Source organism: Crotalus tigris, unplaced genomic scaffold (assembly GCF_016545835.1).
Source record: "Crotalus tigris isolate CLP2741 ecotype Arizona unplaced genomic scaffold, ASM1654583v1 scf7180000017916.3911339, whole genome shotgun sequence".
In the NCBI taxonomy this organism is placed as follows: domain Eukaryota; kingdom Metazoa; phylum Chordata; class Lepidosauria; order Squamata; family Viperidae; genus Crotalus; species Crotalus tigris.
In genome coordinates, this window is record NW_024096718.1 from 1,925,771 (window position 1) to 1,947,948 (window position 22,178).

Below are 22,178 nucleotides of genomic sequence, written 5' to 3' on the forward strand. Positions count from 1 at the left end.
TTTTCTGTTGTCTTTGTGATATTCTAGATGCCCACTTATTCTTTACTTCAATTCTTTTTAGTTAAAGAATTTGTTTAACTATATAGCTGCTGGAGAAGTTATTCTTTTGTTTGAAAAACACTACCCCTGCTGAACAGAAGAAAAGACAGAAGTTTTGACCCAATATCTGGAAGCTGTTAGGCCAGATGGGAAGAAGTAAGCTGCTCCAATAAACTCTGGATAGGTAGTCTTTCTCTGAAGAATCAGTCTGTGAGGATCCTCTGCTACCGTGTTCCCCCGAAAGTAAGGCCTACCCCAAAAATAAGCCCTAGTTTTGGGGCAAGGCACATACGTAAAACTCAAGCTAGGGTGGGGGTGGGGGTGGAGCTGCCCTACATGGCGCTCGCCCACTTACCTTGCATCCAGGCCTCTCCTCGCCGGCCCACTTCTTCTGTGCCATCTCCTGTAGCCAGGCCTGCATTTCTCAGTCACAGGCCTTTCCAGAAGGCCACTTCAGCCAAGAACCAAGCTATGGATTCAATCTATACTTGGTACTCAACTGCTAGGCCTTCTGGAAAGGCCTGACTGCAAAATGCAGCTGCAGAATGAAGCTGTTCCATCGACCAGAAGAAGTGAGCAGTGGGTAGGACTAGATGACCTCCAAGGTCCCTTCCAACTTTATTATTATTATTATTAAATATATGTTAGTACCAACAAGTGGACTGGCTGGGCGGGGCTGTTGGTGTTGGAGGTGAGTATAAAAGACACACACACACACCCAAAAATAAGACCTAGTGCCTCTTTTGGAAGAAAAAAAATAAGACCCGGTCTTATTTTGGGGAAACACGGTAGTTGGAGAATTACTGCTAGACAGGCAGAAAGAATCCATGTATTGAGGTAGCTGCATTCCTTCTTGAAGCAGATACTTTGAGAAAGGCTTCTTGTCATCACCTATTAAGTCAACTACAACAATACCCCTTACCTGGAGCAGCCTTTGAAGATTCTTCTAAAGCTGCAGATGGTGCAGAACATAGCAGCCCATCTATTATCAGATGAGAGCCACTAGTGCCATATGCCAATGGTTAGGCTCTAAATTGGCTTCCAGGAGGCTTCTGAAGGCAATTTGAAGTGTGTATTTTAATCTCTAAAATCCTTTATGACTTTATACCTGGAATTCTTCTGGACTGTATGTTTCAAGTAGAACCAACCATCCAGATTTTTTTTAGAAAAAAAAGAGTACATTGAGAGTTACTTCCTAGTGAGATGGTTAAGAATACATTGCATGTATTTCATGTTATTGCCTTATTTAATGAAATCTTTTTCCTTAAGAGATGGCACTTTCACAGCTTTTCAGACAGCAATGAAGATAGGGCTTTTCTGTAAACATTTTGATTATTGATTAATAAAGAAGTCATTCTTGATGCCAGATTTTGTTTTTGTCTGTTTTAATAATAATAATAAAGTTGGAAGAAACCTTGGAGGTCATCTAGTCCAACCCCCTGCTCAGGCAGGAAACCCTATACCATTTTGGACAAATGGCTGTCCAGTCTCTTCTTAAAAACTTCCAGTGTTGGAACATTTACTGCTTCTGGAGGCAGGTTGTTCCACTGGTTAATTGTTCTAACTGTCAGGAAGTTTCTCCTTAGTTCTAGGTTGCTTCTCCTTGATTAATTTCCATCCGTTGCTTCTCGTCCTGCCTTCAGGTGCTTTGGAAAATAGCTTGACTCCCTCTTCTTTATGGCAGCCCCTAAGATATTGGAACACTGTTATCATGTCCCCTCTCGTCCTTCTCTGCGTTAAACTAGACATACCCAATTCCAGCAACCGTTCCTTATATGTTTTAGCCTCTAGTCCCCTAGTCATCTTTGTTGCTCTTCTCTGTACTCTTTCTAGAGTCTCAACATCTTTTTTACATTGTTGTGATCAAAACTGGATGCAGTATTCCAAGTATGGCCTTACCAAGGCATTGTAAAGTGATATTAATACTTCACATGATCTTGATTCTATCCCTCTGTTAATGCAGCCCAGCACTGTGTTGGCTTTTTTGGCAGCTGCAGCACACTGCTGGCTCATATTTAAGTGATTGTCCACTAGGACTCCGAGATCCCTCTCACAGTTACTACTATTGAGCAAGGTACCCTCTATATTATATCTGTACATTTGGTTTTTCTTGCCTAAATGTAGAACCTTACTTTTTTCACCATTGAATTTCATTTTGTTAGATAGCACCCAGTGTTCAAGTCTGTCCAGATCCTTCTGTATCTGAAGCCTGTCTTCTGGAGTGTTGGCTATTCCTGCCAGCTTGGTGTCGTCTGCAAATTTGATGAGTTCCCCATCTATCCCTTCATCCAAATCATTGATGAAGATGTTGAAGAGCACTGGGCCCAGAACAGAGCCCTGGGGCACCCCACTACACACTTCCCTCCATGTAGATGCAGTTAGCTGTAGGTTAGTAAGCTGATTAGCAAACTAAGGTATGTAGGAAGCACATCACAATAGTAATGGGGGACTTTAACTACCTTGACATCAACTGGGAGACAAACTCTGCACCAAGTGGAAGATCAAACAGATTCCTGATAAACCTAGCAGACAACTTTGTCTCCCAAAAAGTAGAGAAGGGAACTAGGGGATTAGCCATTTTGGATCTAATTCTCACTAACAGAGGAAATGATAGAAGGTTTTGATGGATTATATATTGTTGTAAACCACCAGAAGTCTGCATGAAGCTAGCAGTTAGGAAATATCAAAAATCAAGTTTTTTTCTCTTTCCTTTCCAAAATCTTTGATGTGTCTTTTGCAGTACTTTTTTTCTAAAAAAAAAAAAAAAAAGTTCCATCCAAAAAAGGTGCTGGAACTCCATTCTGGGCGTTCTATGAGAAAAAAACCCCTGGTCTTTTGACTGTTGAAAAGGCCACCGGGTAAATAGGACAAAGCATCTATTTGTTTTTGTTCTTCCAGTCTAAGATTAGTATTAGACAGTATTTTGCTTATAGAAAGCCTAAGGTTCAATTTCTGGCCACTTCATACTGAGCCGGGAAAGAGATCAGTTAGATATTCTGGAGAGCTGGTATCAATCAGGGTAAATCAGGGGTGTCAAACTGTCGGCCCACAGGCTGGCTACAACATGCTAAAACCGTGCCCACCCCATTGCTGGCAATGGAAAAAAAAGTTGTGATAATTGCGACATGTCATGTGATGTTGCGAGTTTGACACCCTTGGTGTAAATACTGAGTTGAATAGATCAAGATTAATGATAAAATTATGCAAATTTGAAATTGCTAATAATTTAACTAAATAACTAATAATTTAAAAACATATTTAAAAAGATGTTAGAGACATGGGTCAAAAATGTTTTAGATGCATTCCTGCCCAGCTCAGGAGATAAAAATTAATATGAAGCAATATGCAATAAATTTAGCACTGCCTGCAACTCTTTTGAAAAGCTACATCTCTTTCTAGAATTATATGACAGCCTTGTAGAACTCAGGCACATGATCCTGAGAAAAGGCATGACTTTAAAACAGTTGCAGATGTGTGTTGTCTGCATGCTTCTACATGCTACAAGGATTTTTCAGGAATTGAATCGGAGGTCCTTCCCATCTCTGAAAGCAAGGTTCTTTTTAGACAAATCTGTGTAAACTTAAAGCCTGAGTATTACAGAATTCAGAGATGTATCAACATAAATTCTAGACTTCTTCTAGGTATTGCATCATTGCAACACAAGAATAGTCTTGAAAATTAAATGGATTTGGGGATGTGAACTGATTACTTCTTTTTTATTGTCCCACACATAAATATACATGCAGGCATCTACAATTAATCCAGCATTAAGCTAGCTCATAAAAAGAATAATAAAATAGATTAAATTAATTAGCCTAAGTGCTTAAACAGAAACAATAATTCCAGGCAACACTCAGCCACTCTAAAGCATGTCTCTAGCCAAACTTACTGTTGTTTTCTATCCTGGAATTTGTACAGAACAAAATGCTTGTAAAATATGGACCTTAGTGATAAAAAGTCTTGGTTATAATTTTTGTTAAGACAGCAAAGAAAAAGAGATAACCAAACGCCAAAAATATTGATATAACTAAACATTTGTTTAAAATCAAATTTAGATAAGGCAGCATATCCCAAAGCTATAAGCATCAGTCACTGACAGCAGATGCCTGTTTGTTAGTTCTCAAGTAAATTACATCTCCAGAAAAGCAATTTTATACTCATTTATAGGACAAGTTTTCAGATATCTGTGTACTGCCTGAGCATGTATCCTACAACAGAAATTCCACAATGGAAACTTCCAGTTTGCCATTGTGGCATCTGCAGATGCAGGAAGGCAAGCTCTGTCTTCCACATCTGAATTCACTCCGCTGGGGGACCCTGGAAAGGGCCGAAAGTCACCCTGTAGGGACGATGAGCAAGGAGGGGACCCCCGCTTGATCGTGGGAGGGCAGCAGCCCTTCCGCTTGATCCAGGGCAGCCCTCCAAACCAACAGGGGAAAGACCAGCAATATGGCTCGTCATTAAGCTGCTGACAGCCGAAGTCAAAATTACTACCAAGCACCTTTAAAGCAACATGGATGAAACTGGGTGAGATCTGATCTTCTCTTTAAGACTTTAAATATCTTTTCCTGGAAAAGCTGCCCAAAGTATTTTTCTCCTTGTGAGGAGAGAGGGAAGGGAATTTTTACCCCACCCTCTAAGAACAGCAGCAACTGACTACCCAGGGGAAACAGAGCAATTATAAGAACAAATTTAATCTAATTGGATACATACACTTTTGAAATTTGGGGACCAAAAGTTTTCCTATTTTTACTGGAGACGTTGGTTTTTAACTAAAAAGAAAAGAAATAAACTTGAAAAACTATTATAAAAACTTTGGATTTAAAAAGTTTTAAACTGCATTAGTGACATCTTGTGGTGAAGAATGGTATTACAACTTGTTATTGACTAAAAGAGACTTGGCTTGAAGCCCAGATTCTAGAAAAAACTCTTTTGACCTTGACAAATACCACCTGTGAAAAACTCAGCTGTAAAGAAGGAACTTTAGGGTGGCATATCTGGCCTGTTTGAACTATGAGGGTAAACCTTTACTGATTTTCAGAGTTACATGTGAGGAATTGCTTTCTTTACATGAGAAGCATCTGTTATTACACAAGATGATGGAATACTTTTGACCATAAATTCTTACTTGGCAAATAGTTTCCACTTTAAAGACTACCTGCAACACATGAAATAGATATCCCATACCTAGTTATAAAAAACAAAAAACTATTTTTAATGTTTGATTTTAAAGTCATCAGCTTAACACATTATCAAGAGAATATGGATGAAGATCAGGAAAAAAAAACTTTCTATGTTCAAATCAATACATGAAACCATTCTTTTAGCTTGTAACAAAATAAGATGCAACATAAAGGAACAAGATGCCATCTTAGATATACAAACCCTGATCTTAACTACAACCAAAGAACTAACAATGCTAGTTCTTCCCAAAAAAACTGTACCAAATAGTCCTTTTTATTCCAAATAATACATATAATAATAGAGGGAGAACTTTTTGAGGATTCAAATGTACTGACATGGCAGGTTAGTTGGCAAAGGAAGAATGCCAGAGTAAGGCTGAAGAAAATAAGGGTTTTGATTTATTAAGGGGGACTGATTAGAGGGTTAAATATAGTGAAAAATAGATAATTTTTAGAAAATAAAGTAACATTATAATTGAATAGGTTAGATGTGTAATAAGACTAACAGACTTTTGGTTTAATATGATGGAAAATAGATAACTTTTAGAAAATAGAATAAGATTATATGCAAATAGATAAGATGTGTATTTAGAATATTAGATTTTGTTATGAAAAGGAAAAAATGTAGAAGTTCAGATGAGGGAAACCTTGGTCAATTAAAGCTTGGAAATTATAAATACCAAATGTTAATTTGAATATTGATGGGAAATTAAAGCCTGGAGAAAAAAAGCAATAACAGGATTGATTATATATAAGGATTGAATGCAAACAGAATTAAGATTTGTATAAGCTAAAAATTATTGATAAATGTAACAAAGATGGTTTTTATTTAGTTGATAATAATAAGAACTATATTAGCCTAATATGAGATAGCAGATATTAAGGGAAAAAGAGAGGAAATATCTGATACTGTAACTTGAGATTTGTGTTAAAGATTGATGTATGTTACTGAATTATTGATTACCCAGTCACCACATTGCTTTTTAAATGTTTAATTGTAAAATTAGAAAACTAATAAAATATTATAAAAAAAAGAAATTCCAAAATGGAGATACATTCCTAAATCTAAACAACAGGAAAAACTGATAGGCAAAATTCTGCCAACTCTGAGGATTGCTTTTCCAACATTGAACTAATTGGATCCAGGATCCCTATAGTAAGCTTGATCTTTTTGTTATTCCTCATACAGGAGTTGCCTCTTCAAAAAACAATGCAATAATTAAAAAAAAATAAAGAGAACCTATGCTATGTTTCCCCTTTATGGATTACTGCCTTGTCGTGGCGAAGAGGCTTGCGTAACTCAATGGAGCTATGAGCTATGCCGTGCAGAGCCACCCAAGACGGACAGGTCATAGCAGAGAGTTCTGACAAAATGTGATCCACTGGAGAAGGAAATGGCAGTATCTTTGCCATGAAAACCCCATGGACAGTACTAAAAGGCAAAAAGATATGACGCTGGAAGATGAGCCCCTCAGGTCGGAAGGTGTCCAATATGCTACGGGGAAGAGCAGAGGGCTAATACTAGTAGTGCCAGAAAGAATGAAGCGACTGGGCCAAAGCCGAAAGGATGCTCAGCTGTGGATATATCTGGTGGTGAAAGGAAAGTCCGATGCTGTAAAGATCTTCTTTCCATATGAACCTGGAATGTAAGATCCATGAATCAAGGCAAGCTACATGTAGTCAAAGAAGAGATGACAAGACTGAACATCGACATCTTAGGAATCAGCGAACTAAAATGGACAGGAATGGGTGAATTTAACTCAGATGACCATCAGGTATACTACTGTAGGCAAGAATCCCTCAGAAGAAATGGAGTAGCCTTCATAGTCAATAAAAGAATAGGAAAAGCAATACTGGGATACAATCCCCAAAATGACAGAATGATCTCAGTTCAAATCCAAGGCAAACCATTCAATATCACAGTAGTCCAAATCTATGCCCCAACCACTGCTGCTGAAGAGGATGAAATTGACCAGTTCTATGAAGCCCTGCAGCACCTTACAGAATTAACACCAAAAATGATGTCCTTATCATCATGGAGGATTGGAATGCTAAACTAGGATGTCAAAAGATAACCGGAATAACAGGCAAGTTTGGCCTTGGAGTACAAAATGAAGCAGGGCACAGGCTGATAGAATTTTGTCAAGAGAATACAATGGTCATAACAAATACTCTTTTCCAACAACCCAAGAGATGGCTCTACACATGGACATCATCAGACGGTCCACACAGAAATTAGATTGACTATGTGCTCTGCAGCCAAAGATGGAGAAGCTCTATACAGTCAATAAAAACAAGACCAGGAGCTGACTGTGGCTCAGATCATGAGCTTCTTGTTGCAAAATTTAGGCTTAAATTGAAGAAAGTAGGGAAAAGCATTAGGCCACTCAAGTATGAACTAAATCATATTCCTGATGAATATACAGTAGAGGTGACAAATAGATTTAAGGAATTAGATCTGATAGACAGAGTGCCTGAAGAACTATGGATGGAGGTTCGCAACATTGTACAAGAGGTAGCAACTAAAATCATCCCAAAGAAAAAGAAACGCAAGAAAGCAAAATGGCTGTCGGAGGAAGCTTTGCAAATAGCTGAGAAAAGAAGGGAAGTGAAAGGCAAGGGAGAAAGAGAAAGATACACCCAATTGAATGCAGAATTCTAGAGAATAGCTAGAAGAGATGAGAATACCTTCTTAAATGAACAGTGCAAAGAAATAGAAGAAAACAACAGAATAGGGAGGACCAGAGATCTCTTCAAGAAAATTGAAGATATGAAGGGAATGTTTCATGCAAAGATGGGCATGATAAAGGACCAAAATGGCAGAGACCTAACAGAGGCAGAAGAGATTAAGAAGAGATGGCAAAACTACACAGAAGAACTATACAAGAATGAGCTTAACGTCCCAGATAACCACGATGGGATGGTCACTGACCTCGAAACCAGACATCCTAGAATGTGAAGTGAAATGGGCCTTAGAAAATCTGAGCAACAACAAAGCTACTATTCCAGTTGAGCTATTCAAAATCTTAAAAGATGATGCAGTAAAAGTGCTACACTCAATTTGCCAGCAAATTTGGAAAACTCAACAGTGGCCACAGGATTGGAAAGGGTCAGTTTACATTCCAATTCCAAAGAAAGGCAATGCCAAAGAATGTTCAAACTATCACACCATTGCACTCATTTCACATGCTAGTAAAGTTATGCTTAAAATCCTACAAGCTAGACTCCAGCAGTATGTGGATCAAGAACTACCAGAAGTACAGGCAGGATTTCGAAGAGGCAGAGGAACTAGAGATCAAATTGCCAACATACGCTGGATCATGGAGAAAGCTAGGGAGTTCCAGAAAAACATCTACTTCTGCTTCATTGACTATGCAAAAGCCTTTGATTGTGTGGATCACAACAAATTGTGGCAAGTTCTTAAAGAGATGGGAGTACCAGACCATCTTATTTGTCTCTTGAGAAACCTATATGCGGGTCAAGAAGCAACAGTGAGAACTGGACACGGAACCACTGATTGGTTCAAAATTGGAAAAGGAGTCCGGCAAGGCTGTATACTGTCACCCTGCCTATTTAACTTATATGCAGAGCACATCATGAGAAAGGCAGGGCTAGATGAATCAAAAGTTGGAATTAAGATTGCCGGGAGAAATATCAACAACCTAAGATATGCAGATGATACCACTCTAATGGCAGAAAGTGAAGAGGAATTAAAGAGCCTCTTGATGCGGGTGAAGAAGGAGAGTACAAAAGTTGGCTTGAAACTCAACATTAAGAAAACCAAAATCATGGCATCCGGCCCTCTCAATTCCTGGCAAATAGATGGGGAAGAAATGGAGGTAGTGACAGATTTTATTTTCCTGGGCTCCAAAATCACCTCAGATGGGGACTGCAGCCAAGAAATTAAAAGATGCTTGCTCCTGGGGAGGAAAGCTATGGCAAATCTAGACAGCATACTAAAAAACAGAGATATCACCCTGCCAACAAAAGTGCGTATAGTCAAGGCCATGGTTTTCCCAGTTGCAATGTATGGATGTGAAAGTTGGACCATAAGAAAGGCTGAGCGTCAAAGAATTGAGGCCTTTGAACTATGGTGCTGGAGAAGACTCCTGCGAGTCCCTTGGACTGCAAGGCGTTCAAGCCGGTCAGTCCTAGAAGAGATCAATCCCAACTGCTCTTTAGAAGGCCAGATCCTGAAGTTGAAACTCAAATACTTTGGCCACCTAATGAGAAGGAAGGACTCACTGGAGAAGGGCATAATGCTGGGAAAGATTGAGGGCAATAGAAGAATGGGACGACAGAGAATGAGGTGGCTGGATGGAGTCACTGAAGCAGTAAGTGTGAACTTAAATGGACTCCAGAAGATGGTAGAGGACAGGGATACCTGGAGGAACGTTGTCCATGGGGTCGCGATGGGTCGGACACGACTTCGCAATTAACAACAACAACAATGCTGTATTTTATTCACCAATAGAAAGATCTCAGATACGATAGGAATGATTCTGAATTGCACTTGAGGATTTAGAGCTGTTCTAGGAGTTCAAGAAAAGCCTGCAAAATCAAGGGTAGAAGATATCAACTAAGCTCAGAGAGCACCAAGGTCCCCACAGTTCAACCATGAGCTGCACATGTCTTCTTCAGTTGATAAGCTAAATCAGTTCAGGACACTTTATACAGAAAAGAAACCCACTTTTGTATTCACATATGCCACTCTTTGAGTTCTGATATCTAAATAAATGCATTTTAGGATTGCTTTTAAAATGTGCTCACACATCAGTATTTTAAGAATCCTTTTCCTTGGCTGTGGAATCTCATTTATTAAACTTTCTCTTCAACTAAGAGAGTCTATAATCCAGCCTCTTTTGTCTTTAAGGTATTTTAAAATTCTCTACAGGAGCCAGACCCTTTCATGTTAAGTCCTATACATAGAAAAGAATTTTTGATTTGTAAAGCTCATCAGACAATTTAAAAGCCCTTGTATAAAGAAACATCAGCAACCTTAAGCAACAGCCCAATTAGTAGCTTAGCGAGAATAATAAAAAAGAACACCTAACTCAACATTCTATTATTAAAGATGAAAAAATAGCATCAGATCAAATTACAACAACATCAAATCCTAGTCAACATGGCAAAAATAAATTTAACAATGATCGGAAGGTTTATACTGCCCGGTTCACATACAGTATACTTCTTTTAAATTAGATTTCTAGAAATGTGTGAGTAATACTGAGAATGTCCTTTATCTCATATCAGTGAACTATATGTTTTTTCAGTGAATGGGATGTGAGGAATGCCTCCAAATTTAGTTTTTAAGATAAAAACCAACATGCCCTTAAATATGCATCCTTAATTGGATATTGATCAGCAAATGTCTCACCTTCTTAAACACTTTATGATTTATTATTTTACAACCTAAGAGAAATATTTCAAATGGCAGTGTAGATCAAAGACTCTTAATGAGTGTCTTCATTTTTAAATTAAGAAGAGGGGAAAACTGCTATTTTAATTTAAAAACAAAAAACTTGCCGGGATTGAGAATGAAGAAAGTTTTAAATAGAGAACTTTCTTTAAAGTGATTTCTTAAAAAAAATATATGATGAAAGTACCTTTTAAAATAGCAAAAGTAATTAGACCTGCTGACCAGATCTTTGTGGGATTGTTGGTTGTTTATTATTAAATCAAGAAAATAAGGATAATATGAGCTAAGCTGTGAGATGTAACTATAGAGAACTAATTGGAATTATACTGTTTCAGATAGTAAGAAGCAAAACAGGGAAAAGAGAAGCCAGCCTCTTACTTTCACTGTAGTAATTGGCATATTTTCACTTCCTCACAACAGCAATCACAAGAAAATCTGCTGAAGTGGCAGACAGAGGCAGGAGTTCACTAGAACAGCTTACAGATAAAGGCATTTTACAAGATTTATTGCAGAAATTTGAACAATTTGGCAAAAAGATGACTTCAACAGTTAAAAAGGAAATAGAAGAAGGATTTGCAGGAATAAAAAAAAGATGTCAAAGAAGAAGTTAAGAAGAATCTATGGTGCAACTGGCTGCAGACTTAAAACAAATTAATGATAAAGTAGAAGATTCAGTCCTACAGGGGGACTGAGATTTGACTTTAACAAGAAACTAATTGCCAATATTTTTATTGAGTAATAAGTATAATATAGTTATAATATAATTATTATATTTATTATAATAAAACTTTACCATAATTTAGACTAAACGGTTGAAGATAATATTACAGAATTTTATTCATGGAGATCAGTACAAATAAAAAAAGAATTTGTGATTTAGAGTTTTGAACATTAGTCTAGATCAGTGGTTCTTAACCTGGGCGATATCGCCCCCCAGAGGGCGATTTCATTTTTCAGGGGGGCGAAGGAACGAAAAGGGGCGATGTGGGGGCAAAGGAATGAAAAGGGGGCAATATGGGGGCGATGGAGCGAGAAGTTTTAGGGACACTTTTGAGCCTTCCCCTGTGGCTCTGAGCCTCCTCCGCCATTTGCAGAGAGAGACAGAGACAGAGAGAGGCACTTGTGCTTCTTTCTCTCTCTGTCTCTGTCTCTGTCTCTCTCTTTCTCTGTCTCTCTCTCTCTCTCTCTCTCATGCAGATTTGCCCCTCGCTGGGCTCCCGATTGGCCTGCGCCCAGGTACCCCGCCCCCTGGGAAAAGCATGGCCAGGAAGTCCCTTTCCCTGATTGGCCCTGTCCGAGGTGCATGTGGCTGGGGAACTGCGTGGGGAAGCCCCGGGATCCTCATTGGAAGCAGCCCACCAGAGCCGCAGCTGAGCGGGCCAGCCTTCCCACAAGCCGCGGCCCCAAGGGAGAGCAGCCCCTGCGATCCCCAGCCATGGGACCGTAGGCCCAGCTGGCCAGGAAGGTGTGCCAGAGTCCCGGCTGCTTTGTTGGCAAAGAATGTGAGGTGAGCAGAAGATGGGGGGAAGAGAAAGGGAGGGGGAGGCATTTTCCAACCAGCAGCAGAAGAGACCCAGCGGACCCGCGGGAGCGCCTTCTCCTGGGGCTGGCTTCCTTGCCGTCCTCCTCCTCCTCCCAGGGAGTGGGGGCATCGCTCCCTGGGCAACGCTGGTGGGTTGCAGATCACCGAGAGCACCGCGCGGTGCTAAGTGGCCCCAGCTCCTCCAGCACAGTGGACCTACTGGCAGCACGAGAGGCTCCAACGTTGGTCCTGGCAGGAGGCAGATCATTGCCCTGGTTCCGTTCGAGGATGCCGGCAGCGTAGGAGAAGTTTTGGTGATGCAGTTGATGGGGGTGTTCCGTGGATGCCCCACAACTTAAGCCCGGGGATGATGGCGGCACAAGGGGAGGCTTGGCAATGCAGCTGATGGGTGGGGCATTTGGCAGAGAAAGAGAGAGGGAGAAGGGAAAGAGAAAAAGAGAGAGAAAGAGAGAGGAAAGAGAGAGAGAGAAAGAGCAAGTGCCTCTCTCTCCCTCTCTCTCTCTCTTCTCTCTCTCTCTCTCACACACACACATACACACGCGCGCACACACACACACACACACACACACACTGAGTGGAGGAAGAGGACGGGCAGACCAAGAGAAAGGGAGAGGGAGAAGGGAAAGAGAAAAAGAGAGAGAGAAAGAGAGAGGAAAGAGAGAGAGAGGAAGCGCAAGTGTCTCTCTCTCTCCCCTCTCTCTCTCACACACACACACATACACACACACACATGTGCGCACAGACACACGCACACACACACACACACACACACACACACTGAGTGGGGGAAGAGGACTGGCAGACCAAGGGCAGAAAGAAGGAGAGGGAGGGAGGGAGAGAGAGAGAGAGACCCTTTTGACATCTAAAATGAAGATAACACTGAATATGTGTGTGTGTGTGTGTGTGTGTGTGTGTGTGTGTGTGTGTGTGTGTGTGTTCTGAGGTTTTCGCGGGTGTTTGTATGTAGGTCTTTGGTTGTTCGGGTTTTCTCCCATGTAAAATTGGAAGTGTCTTGGCAATGTTTCAACTAAGTCCCATTCGTCATCTTCAGGCTGGTGTTTTCAGCTTCGTGCTAACATGCAGATAGCCCAGGTTCGAATCTCAGAAGAGTAAGTTTGGCTGATGAGGGTTAAAAGAACCCGAAATAGCTATACCATTCTCTCTTTATTCTTTGTTAGCAAAACCTAAAACCTAAAAAATGTAAAATGATGTCGCAGTTAGTGACTGCTGCTTGTGGATGGCTATAGATTGAGCTGATACAGGCAAAAGAAAAGAAAAGAAAGAAGATTTCTTTCTCCCATATCTGGGCTGACAGGGTGTTCATTCAAGGTAAAAATCTCCTCCCCCTGTCTCTCTCCGGGTAGCTAACAAAGTGGGAGAGAACCCGTGGCTTAGAGGTTATAACATCTGCCTAACATGCAGATAGCCCAGGTTCGAATCTCAGAAGAGTAAGTTTGGCTGATGAGGGTTAAAAGAACCCGAAATAGCTATACCATTCTCTCTTTATTCTTTGTTAGCAAAGAATAAAGAGAGAATAAAGATAAAAAAGGATATATGCAGTGTTATCTTCATTTTAGATGTCAACAAGGTTTTGCGGCTCCCAGTGTTTTGTTTTCGGTGGGAAACGGGTCCAAGTGGCTCTTTGAGTGTTTTGAGTTGCTTACCCTTGCTCTACCCATACAGTGGCATGCCATTGGCCAGAATAGGCAGTGATGGAGGGGGGAGCGCTTCTTTCGAAACATTGCATGCTGTTTTGTGTGTCTCTTTGTATTGTACTTTTTTAGCGTGCACTCCAGTTCGATACTATATTTTCTTTGTGTCTTTTTAATCCTTTTTACAGTGTGCGTGACTATATACACTTTCCTTGAATCTTAGTTTAGTTTCAGAGTTTTCGTCTTGAAATTCTTAGTTCCTGCATTGTGGTTTGTTCTTATGCTCTTTTTATATTTCTTTTTGCATCTTAAATTTCACTTGTAATTCAATCATTAAATGTTACTGTTTTTCTTTTCAGGCATTTCACTTTCTTGCAATTGAATTTTGTTTTCAGTGGTCATTACATTTAAGTGTCTTGAATAAATAAGATAATAATGAAATACATGTATCACAAAGTTTGGGAATAAAATGATGGGTGGCACCAAAATTTTTCACACAGTTGAGATATGGGGAAAAGACTGGAAATAAATTATTTGCATCATATGTCCTGATGACAATTTTAAAGAAAACAAAAAAAGTGTTTGTATAAATTGAAGAATTATTTCCTATGTTGTGATTGAGAGGTTATGTTGGAGGAGGGGGGCAATGACAACTTCCTCATTGGCTCAAGGGGGCGATTCGTTCAAAAAGGTTAAGAACCATTTCTAGATTATGGAAATAATATTATATAACTTTAGAGCAGGGGTGGGCAATCAATTTTCCCAAGGGCAGACATGAGTAACTGGAATTGTTGTGGAGGGCCAGCACCATGGCCCCACACCCCCACCATGGCTCCACCCCATTGCAGTTCCGCCCCTGCTGCAATCCCATCCAACTCACACCCCTACCAACACCAACATCCCGCTCCTACCAACACTGCTCAGCCACCAATGCTCTACCCCCACCACTGACACTTGATGCCTTGAGCTGGACAGAGACATCCTAAAGGTTGGATGTGGCCCACAGGATGTACAATGCACAGGTCTATTTTAGAGAGAGAGGTTAAAATATAATTGCACTTATAATTATTGTGAAAAATATCAAAACCACTGCTCTGTACCTTTTTTTCTTTCTTTCAGTTTTAACTTTTTTCTTTGCTTTATTTTTTATTTCTTTTTCTCTTTTCTTTATTACTTTGTATTAATTTGAATAAGTTTTTATCTTATTTTTTAAAAAAGTTTCAGTAAAATTAATATAAAAAATCAGTACTGTGTATATAATTCAGAAACGCACTGATGATAATTGGTACAACAGAGAGATCACATGTTTGAAGAATCTTGCATCATTAATATTCAGAGAGTCATATTTTGCATTAGTTTAAATTTGCTTAACTAGCTTTGGAATTACTCCAGGTAGAGTTCATTACTGCTTAAATCTAGCCTGGATATCACCAAAACATAGGTACTTTTTAAACACCAACAGTGTTATCATATACTCACTTTGTCATTTTTAGTGGATTTGGTATTTGCAACTGTTTCTGTCTATTTGTATTTATTACTTTAATTTGTCTTGCAAACTGCCTTGAGGTATATATTATGAAAGACAGAATATAAATGTCTTCAATAAATAAATAAATCTTGAGTTTGAATTTTCTTGAGAGCACAAGCACATTTCCTTTTTTTTTTTTTACTTCATTGGGAAAATGACAGCTAGACTTAAACTAATGTGCCACCTGGAATATCAGTGTCAAGAAGTTTAGAGTCTTAATTTGTGAGGGTGATGCTTAAATAGATTTAAGATTTTTAACATAACAAGAACTTTATATGTTAGCCTATCAAATGATGAGCATAATCCAGTGGTGGGATTCAGCCAGTTCGCACCAGTTCGGCAGAACCAGTACTAATTTTTTGTTGCCCAGGCCCAGAATGGACTTCCGGAAGAGGCATCCACACAGAACCAGCTCTTCATATATTTGAATCCCACCACTGAATCCCATCCTATAAAGTTGTCAATAATAACTGCTACTATGTTGGGCTGACACTTCTACCAGTTTAGGATTGCTGCCAAGATATCATATTTAGGATTCTGGGCTTCTTGTTTAACTCTTTGAGCATTGTTACAGCTTAAATTCTAATATTTCTGCTGCAAAATACTGAAATAAAAATTTTGATAGTTATACTACCGTGTTTTCCTGAAAAAAAAAGACCGGGTCTTTTTTTTTTTTAACCTCTAAAAGAGGCACCAGATCTTATTTTCGGGGGGTGACTTTTATAGTCACCTCAGCCCTGCCCAGCTGGCCCACTTCTTCTGCGACCGAAGGAACAGCTTCATTCTGCAGCTGCATTCCAGCCTGTATTTTGCAGTCAGGCCTTTCCAGAAGGCCTCTGCAGCCAAGTAATGAGCTATGGATTCAATCCATAGCTCAGTTTTCAGCTGCATAGGTCTTGCAGAACTGAGCTATGGATTCAATCCATAGCTCAGTTTTCAGCTGCATAGGTCTTGCAGAACCGAGCTATGGATTGAATCCATAGCCTGATTCTCGACTGCAGTGGCCTTCTGGAAAGGCCTGTGACTGAGAAATGCAGGCCTGGCTACACAAGACACCACAGAATCAGTGGGCCAGTAGGAAAAGCCTGGCTGCAAGGTAAGTGGTCCAGGGCGCATGGGGCAGCTCCACACCCCCACCCTAGCTTGATTTTTAGGCATGTGCCTTGCCCAAAAACTAGCTTATTTTTGCAGTAGGGCTTATATTAGGCATACCCCCAAAAATCAAGCTAGGCTTATTTTCAGGGTAGGCCTTACTTTTGGGGAAACACAGTAATACAGGTCATAGAATATGGCAAAATTTAAATGAACTTGGAAAATCAATTTACTAAATATAGGTATTGGGAGGGGATGTAAATGAACCAAGTTCTAATTTATATTTTGGATTTCATGAAGGCATTCAGTTTGAATTTGCAATTCAGTCTGAAGAGTTTATCTGAACAATCAAGTCAAATCAAAGATTTGATCTGATAAGAGTATGTATGCATATCCACAAAATCCATCAAATAGTTGAATCAATTCAGAGGCACCTGATCTAATTTAAAAAGGTAATTTGATTGAATCACATTCAAATACAAGAATCAGAATGAAGAATCACACATGCCTTAATATATGTGTCAAGGTATATATTTTGGATTGGCATTCAAAAAAAATTTCCATCCCAAATTAGCATTATGATCTAATGTTCTTGTTGTTCTTCTTCTACAAGATTTAATTGAAACTGTATACTTTTCTAATGTATTTGTTAGAACCAGTTGCATACTGTCCTTCAGCCAAATGGTTCCCAGGGTGATTTGAAAGCAAGTTAAAGCAACAAAGAGTTCAGTAGAAAATCAAACACATGAGAAATATATAGAAATCATAGAGTTGGCTTGTAGTGATACATAATATAGAGTTTTGTTTACATCAGTACCTTGAGCTCTCCAATAGAAGACAAAAGGCCTGCTCCATAAGCCCTCAGTTGTCCATCTTGCTTACAAAGGCCAAACTCAATAGTGAAGAAATAACACTGTAAAATGAAATACATAGAGACACACACACACATATTAGAATGAACCTAGATACACTCAGAAATCAAACAGGTCACCAGACAAGCCCTTCCTCATACTATTTTTTGTTTTTAAATAAATGATGTAAAAGAAAATTACCAAACGGTAATACCATGAATACAAGAGGCTATCAGAAATCTATTTAGCATAAATCATGATAAAAATTAGGACTGTGCAGTGCTTCAGATTCAATGCCAAAAGGCTGTTGCAGGATGTGCACAGTGTCTTCCATTTTTTAAAGCACTTGCATTTTTATTTTGAATCATGAATTATGTGCAGCCAACACATAATCCCTGCAAAAGTCACAGTTAGTCTAAAGTGTTGCAAGCAGGTGGTGTGTTTTCATCCTGTGCTATCCAAAGTAGGTTTGGGGAGACTTCCGGTCCTGCGCAATAGCGCAGCAGTTGAGAGGTTCTGGGCTCTGTGCCCTTCAGCTGAATTTCTTCCTGTTAGGGGACCCTAAATGGGCCAGAAGCTACCCCAAAGAGGCAACAAAGAAGGAAGGAAGTCCTAGGGACCACAGAGAGACAGTGGTCAACCCAATTGGTCCAGGAGAAGCTTTCCAGAAACCAACAGGAGAAAGGCTAGCCTAACTTCAGCTACAAGCAACTGAAGTCAAAAGCACTATTTTAAGCTGATTGTAAACAGTGCGTTTGAATCTGGGTAAGAACATCGATTTTCACTATCCTACTTATCAACTTTCCTGAAGAAAAAAAATACCAAGAAACAAAAAACTCCAAAAATGAAGGAGGGGGATCTCTGCCCCACTCTTTTACTGACGGAAACAGCAAATTAAACCTTTTATGGAGGACCAGAACATATTGAAATGAAATGACTATAGAACCTAAGTTTGGATAAGTTTGAAATTGCTGAATGGTTAAGATTCTCATTTTAAAGGCAATTTGTTCATTTTGAAAATTTGAAAAATAAACTGGTGCTCACATCTAGTGGTGGATGAAGACTATGGCTTTCATACAGGACTTGGCAAAATCTGAAAAAAAACCTATTTTTTTATTTGTGACCTTCAAAGCTCTAACAATAGAGAACAGCTGTGACAAAAAAGAAAACAATCTGGGCTGCAGACAAAGAGAGACTTATAAACTTTAGGGAACAAAAAAAAAACTTTTTTGAACTTTCTGGATTACAAGTATCTACTTAATTCTGACTCTAAAGCTATTTGCAGAGAAAAGAAAACTTGGATTCTTGGTCATCATGGAAAATCAGAGACTTATAGAAATAACTTATCAAGAAAAAATAAATACCTTTCAACGGAAACATATGATATGTTGCAACTAATTCAAACAACAATGATTTCAAACCACAAAGAAATCCAAAATAACTTTGAAAATATAAACCAATTCAGCTCCAATTTAATTTTACAACAAAAAAATCCCAGAAAACAACAATAGAGAAGTAACAGATAAAACAGATAACTGAATACAAATTTGAGGATAGAGACTTAAAGATAGGATCTAACAAAACAAAGAGGTATGATTTAACCCAAGTGGAAAAAAATGTACAAGAAATACTGGATTTGGAAAAGGCAACTTATACTTTAACACCACAAAACAAATTTGAGGATAAGAAAAAAGATTGGACAAAATGGACTGCAGAGATGTCAGGAAAAAACACTAGAACTGAAGAGACAAAAAATGATAAGAGAAACAGAGAGAAAAAGAAAGAAAAATATTTTCAGCAAACATGAATGGGCAAATGCCTCTTACAAAGAGATTGTACTTGACTTACCTTTTATAACTACAGTAACACTTACAAGAATATGGAAAGATTCTTTGATTCAGCAGAATATATTGATTAAAAAAGATATTGAGCAAAAGAAAAAGGCTAAAGTGAAAATTAAGAAAATACATGATGGGACCTATCAGAGAATATTTAAAAAAGAAACACCTGTTTGAATATGATTAAAGAAATAGAAAGATTTTGGATATGAATTTTATTTTAAGAGGGAAGAGCCCCTCAAGTAACATAGTACTTTCTTTTTCTTCTTTTTTCTTATTTTATTTCTTGACATGAGTAATATAAAAGAGTTGGAATGGCTTATATAAAGGAAATGTTTTAGATATTTAAAAGTGATTGATTTTAAGAAAATTACAATGGATTAAAAATGTTTTGAATAAGAGTTAAAAGACTAAAGGACTAGATTTATTAAATGGAATATTTAAAGATTAAATATATATTTTAATTATGGTAAAAAGAACAGAAAAAGTTTGGAAATAAATATGTATTAACTTATAGGAAACATGGATTTTAAGTGGCATACTATTCTTTTATTTTTCTTTATTCTTATTCTTTTTTCTTTTTTTAGTCTTATTTATTCTTAAGAAAGGTAAAAGTATTGCGATGGCTTACATGAGAAAAAATAGACTTAAATGTTTTAATGTAATTAACTTTGAGAAAATCTGAACCAGTAAAAATGTTTTGACCATTATGAGAAAAACAAATGCAAACAAGAACTGTAAACAGGATCTATGATGAGGCAACCAGAATGACTAGATAGAAAAGAAATATTATATTGATGTGCTTATTATCTGTAGAAATATTAGAAAATTTTTTATACTTAATCATTATTTACCAAAACAACAAGAATTGTATTAACTTAAGGTTGGTAAAAGAGAACATTATGGGAAAAAGAGGAAATCAAGTAAAGTTATTTTGTGGATTATAGATTATAGAAATCAACTGTTAGTGAATGTTTTTTAAATGTATACCCAGACAACACACTGTTTACCAAATATTAAGGTGACTATGTTAAAAAATCAATAAAACATTTTTTAAAAAAAATAGCTTTGGGGAATTATATCTGAAGAATTGCACAACCCTAATAAAAATCACCATTATTTATGTACAGATTTATTGTGAAATAAATAAATGCAAGAACACATCTGCAAACCTGGTATCCAGGTTTGCAAATGCTGGGTGTGTTTTAATAGCATATTCAAAAATATTGTCTTAAGGAGAGCCCTGGAAAAAATCCACAAACACAATGTGAACTTATTAAAGGGTGAAACTGTATATAATAGTTATGTAATAATTCTTCAAAATCCATAAAGAAGAATATTTGTAGCTCAGGGTTGAAATGAGATGTTATCTGAGCTTGGCTGTTTTCTTGCAAACTAGATAAAATTCTCAGTGCTAATAAGGAGTGGGGTTTGCTCTTAATTTATATTATAGAGGCTTATCCATTAGTGGTGTTAGTGGGGGTGGTCTTAGAGGTTCTTTGGTTGGGCTGTTTACTATTGGCTTGTTTGACAGTTTTTTGATTTGTTACTTGATTGTTGATCTGATGTTAATCTTGGAGTTAATCTATGCTCATCTGGGTGCTGATTGATTGTGGAGAAGTGCTTAGGTCTTTTTATTCCCTTTTTGGCTTGTTGATTGTCTCTTTTGCACAGTATGTAGATGTTATTTATGTCTATGTATCTGTTGATGGCCAATTTGTGAGAATGCCAGGTTTCTAGAAATTCCCTAGCATTTTTTGATTTGGTTTGGTCTAGGATGGTCAGTTTTCCAATTGAATCTATGGTTAAATCTGCCCTCATGTTGTGAAATTAAAGTTTTGATCATGTCTTCTGACTGCTAGTTGGTGTTCATGGATGCGTTCTGCCAATTTTCTGCCTGTTTGTCCTACATCGTGGCTTTTGCAGTCATTAAACTGTATGTTTTAGATGACTCCTGTTTTTTCTTCTAGGGCTGCTGGGTTTTTTGGTGTGCTTAGGATGTTTTGAAGAGCTTTAGTTGATGTGTGCTATGCTGATTGCATGTGGTTGTGGTAGTCTGTTAACAGTTTATTTTTTTATCATGAAATAACCCCTTAAACCAGCTTCACAATACAATAAAGCCCTCTAGTTTTTTTCAAGCAAAGCAAATCAGCTATACTGTTTTTCTTTGTCTATTCTTACTGCCTCTTTTGACACTTTCAATAGCCAGAAGCAGAAGCCTCTTTCAACATGTCCAACCATCTTCTTTATGTGCAGAAATCTCTTTTGAATATTGGAAGTATTATTTGTTTATAAGATTTTTATATAAGCCAATCACATATACTCCAATTTACACCAGCAAAATATTATTAAAACCTAAGGGCTTAGGCAATGTACAGGACTTTGTTAAGGAAAATCCATTGCCATTTTATTTTGGTCAATAAAATTACATTGCTTCATAGTATGAAGCACTTCATTGAGACAAGGCCGCTCTAGTCCAGTAGGTTGTGGATTTCCATGGATCATGGCCTTTAACTCCAGTAGATTGTGAATGCCCTTTTTTACCAAGATACATGCCTTTATTTATTTAAATATAATCATCCAATAGCTTATTTATGTGCTTTGTTATGGATTTAATTGTGAAATTTTAACAGCTTTTAGTCTGCATGGTTTATAAACACAGACAAATAAATATAAGCAAAAAATTTAACAAGGACAGCTTCCAAAGAGGATATACTGACTGAATATATATTGTATCATCCATTTCAGTTCTCTGTTTTTAATACAACAGATACCAAAATCTTTTTCTCTGAAGGTTGGACTTTCTAGAAGAGTGCATCTGGGGACACAATCAGTCAGGCTACTGCATGTCTATTTATTTATTTGATTTAAAATAGGATTTTTAAGGACATGTATGCTTCCAAGATTGTGGAATGGAAAGCAGAGAGAAGGGAAAAGGAAGGGAGGTAAGGAATAAAATCATGGGGGTCGCCAAACAACGCAGTCCGCCATTTTTTCCCCTTTTCCTTAGCAGGATGGAAGCAGACATAAAAT

The 22,178-nt window shown here is 38.1% G+C and overlaps 1 protein-coding gene across 1 annotated transcript in view; it reads right to left on the reverse strand.

Moving 5' to 3' along the window:
• TPH2 (tryptophan hydroxylase 2) overlaps positions 1-22,178 on the reverse strand; it is a 137,993-nt gene that overhangs the window by 5,287 nt on the left and 110,528 nt on the right. Inside the window, exon 9 of the mRNA XM_039344458.1 lies at positions 17,274-17,369. Coding sequence (XP_039200392.1) covers positions 17,274-17,369 — 96 coding nt within the window. The remainder of the gene's footprint in view (positions 1-17,273; positions 17,370-22,178) is intronic.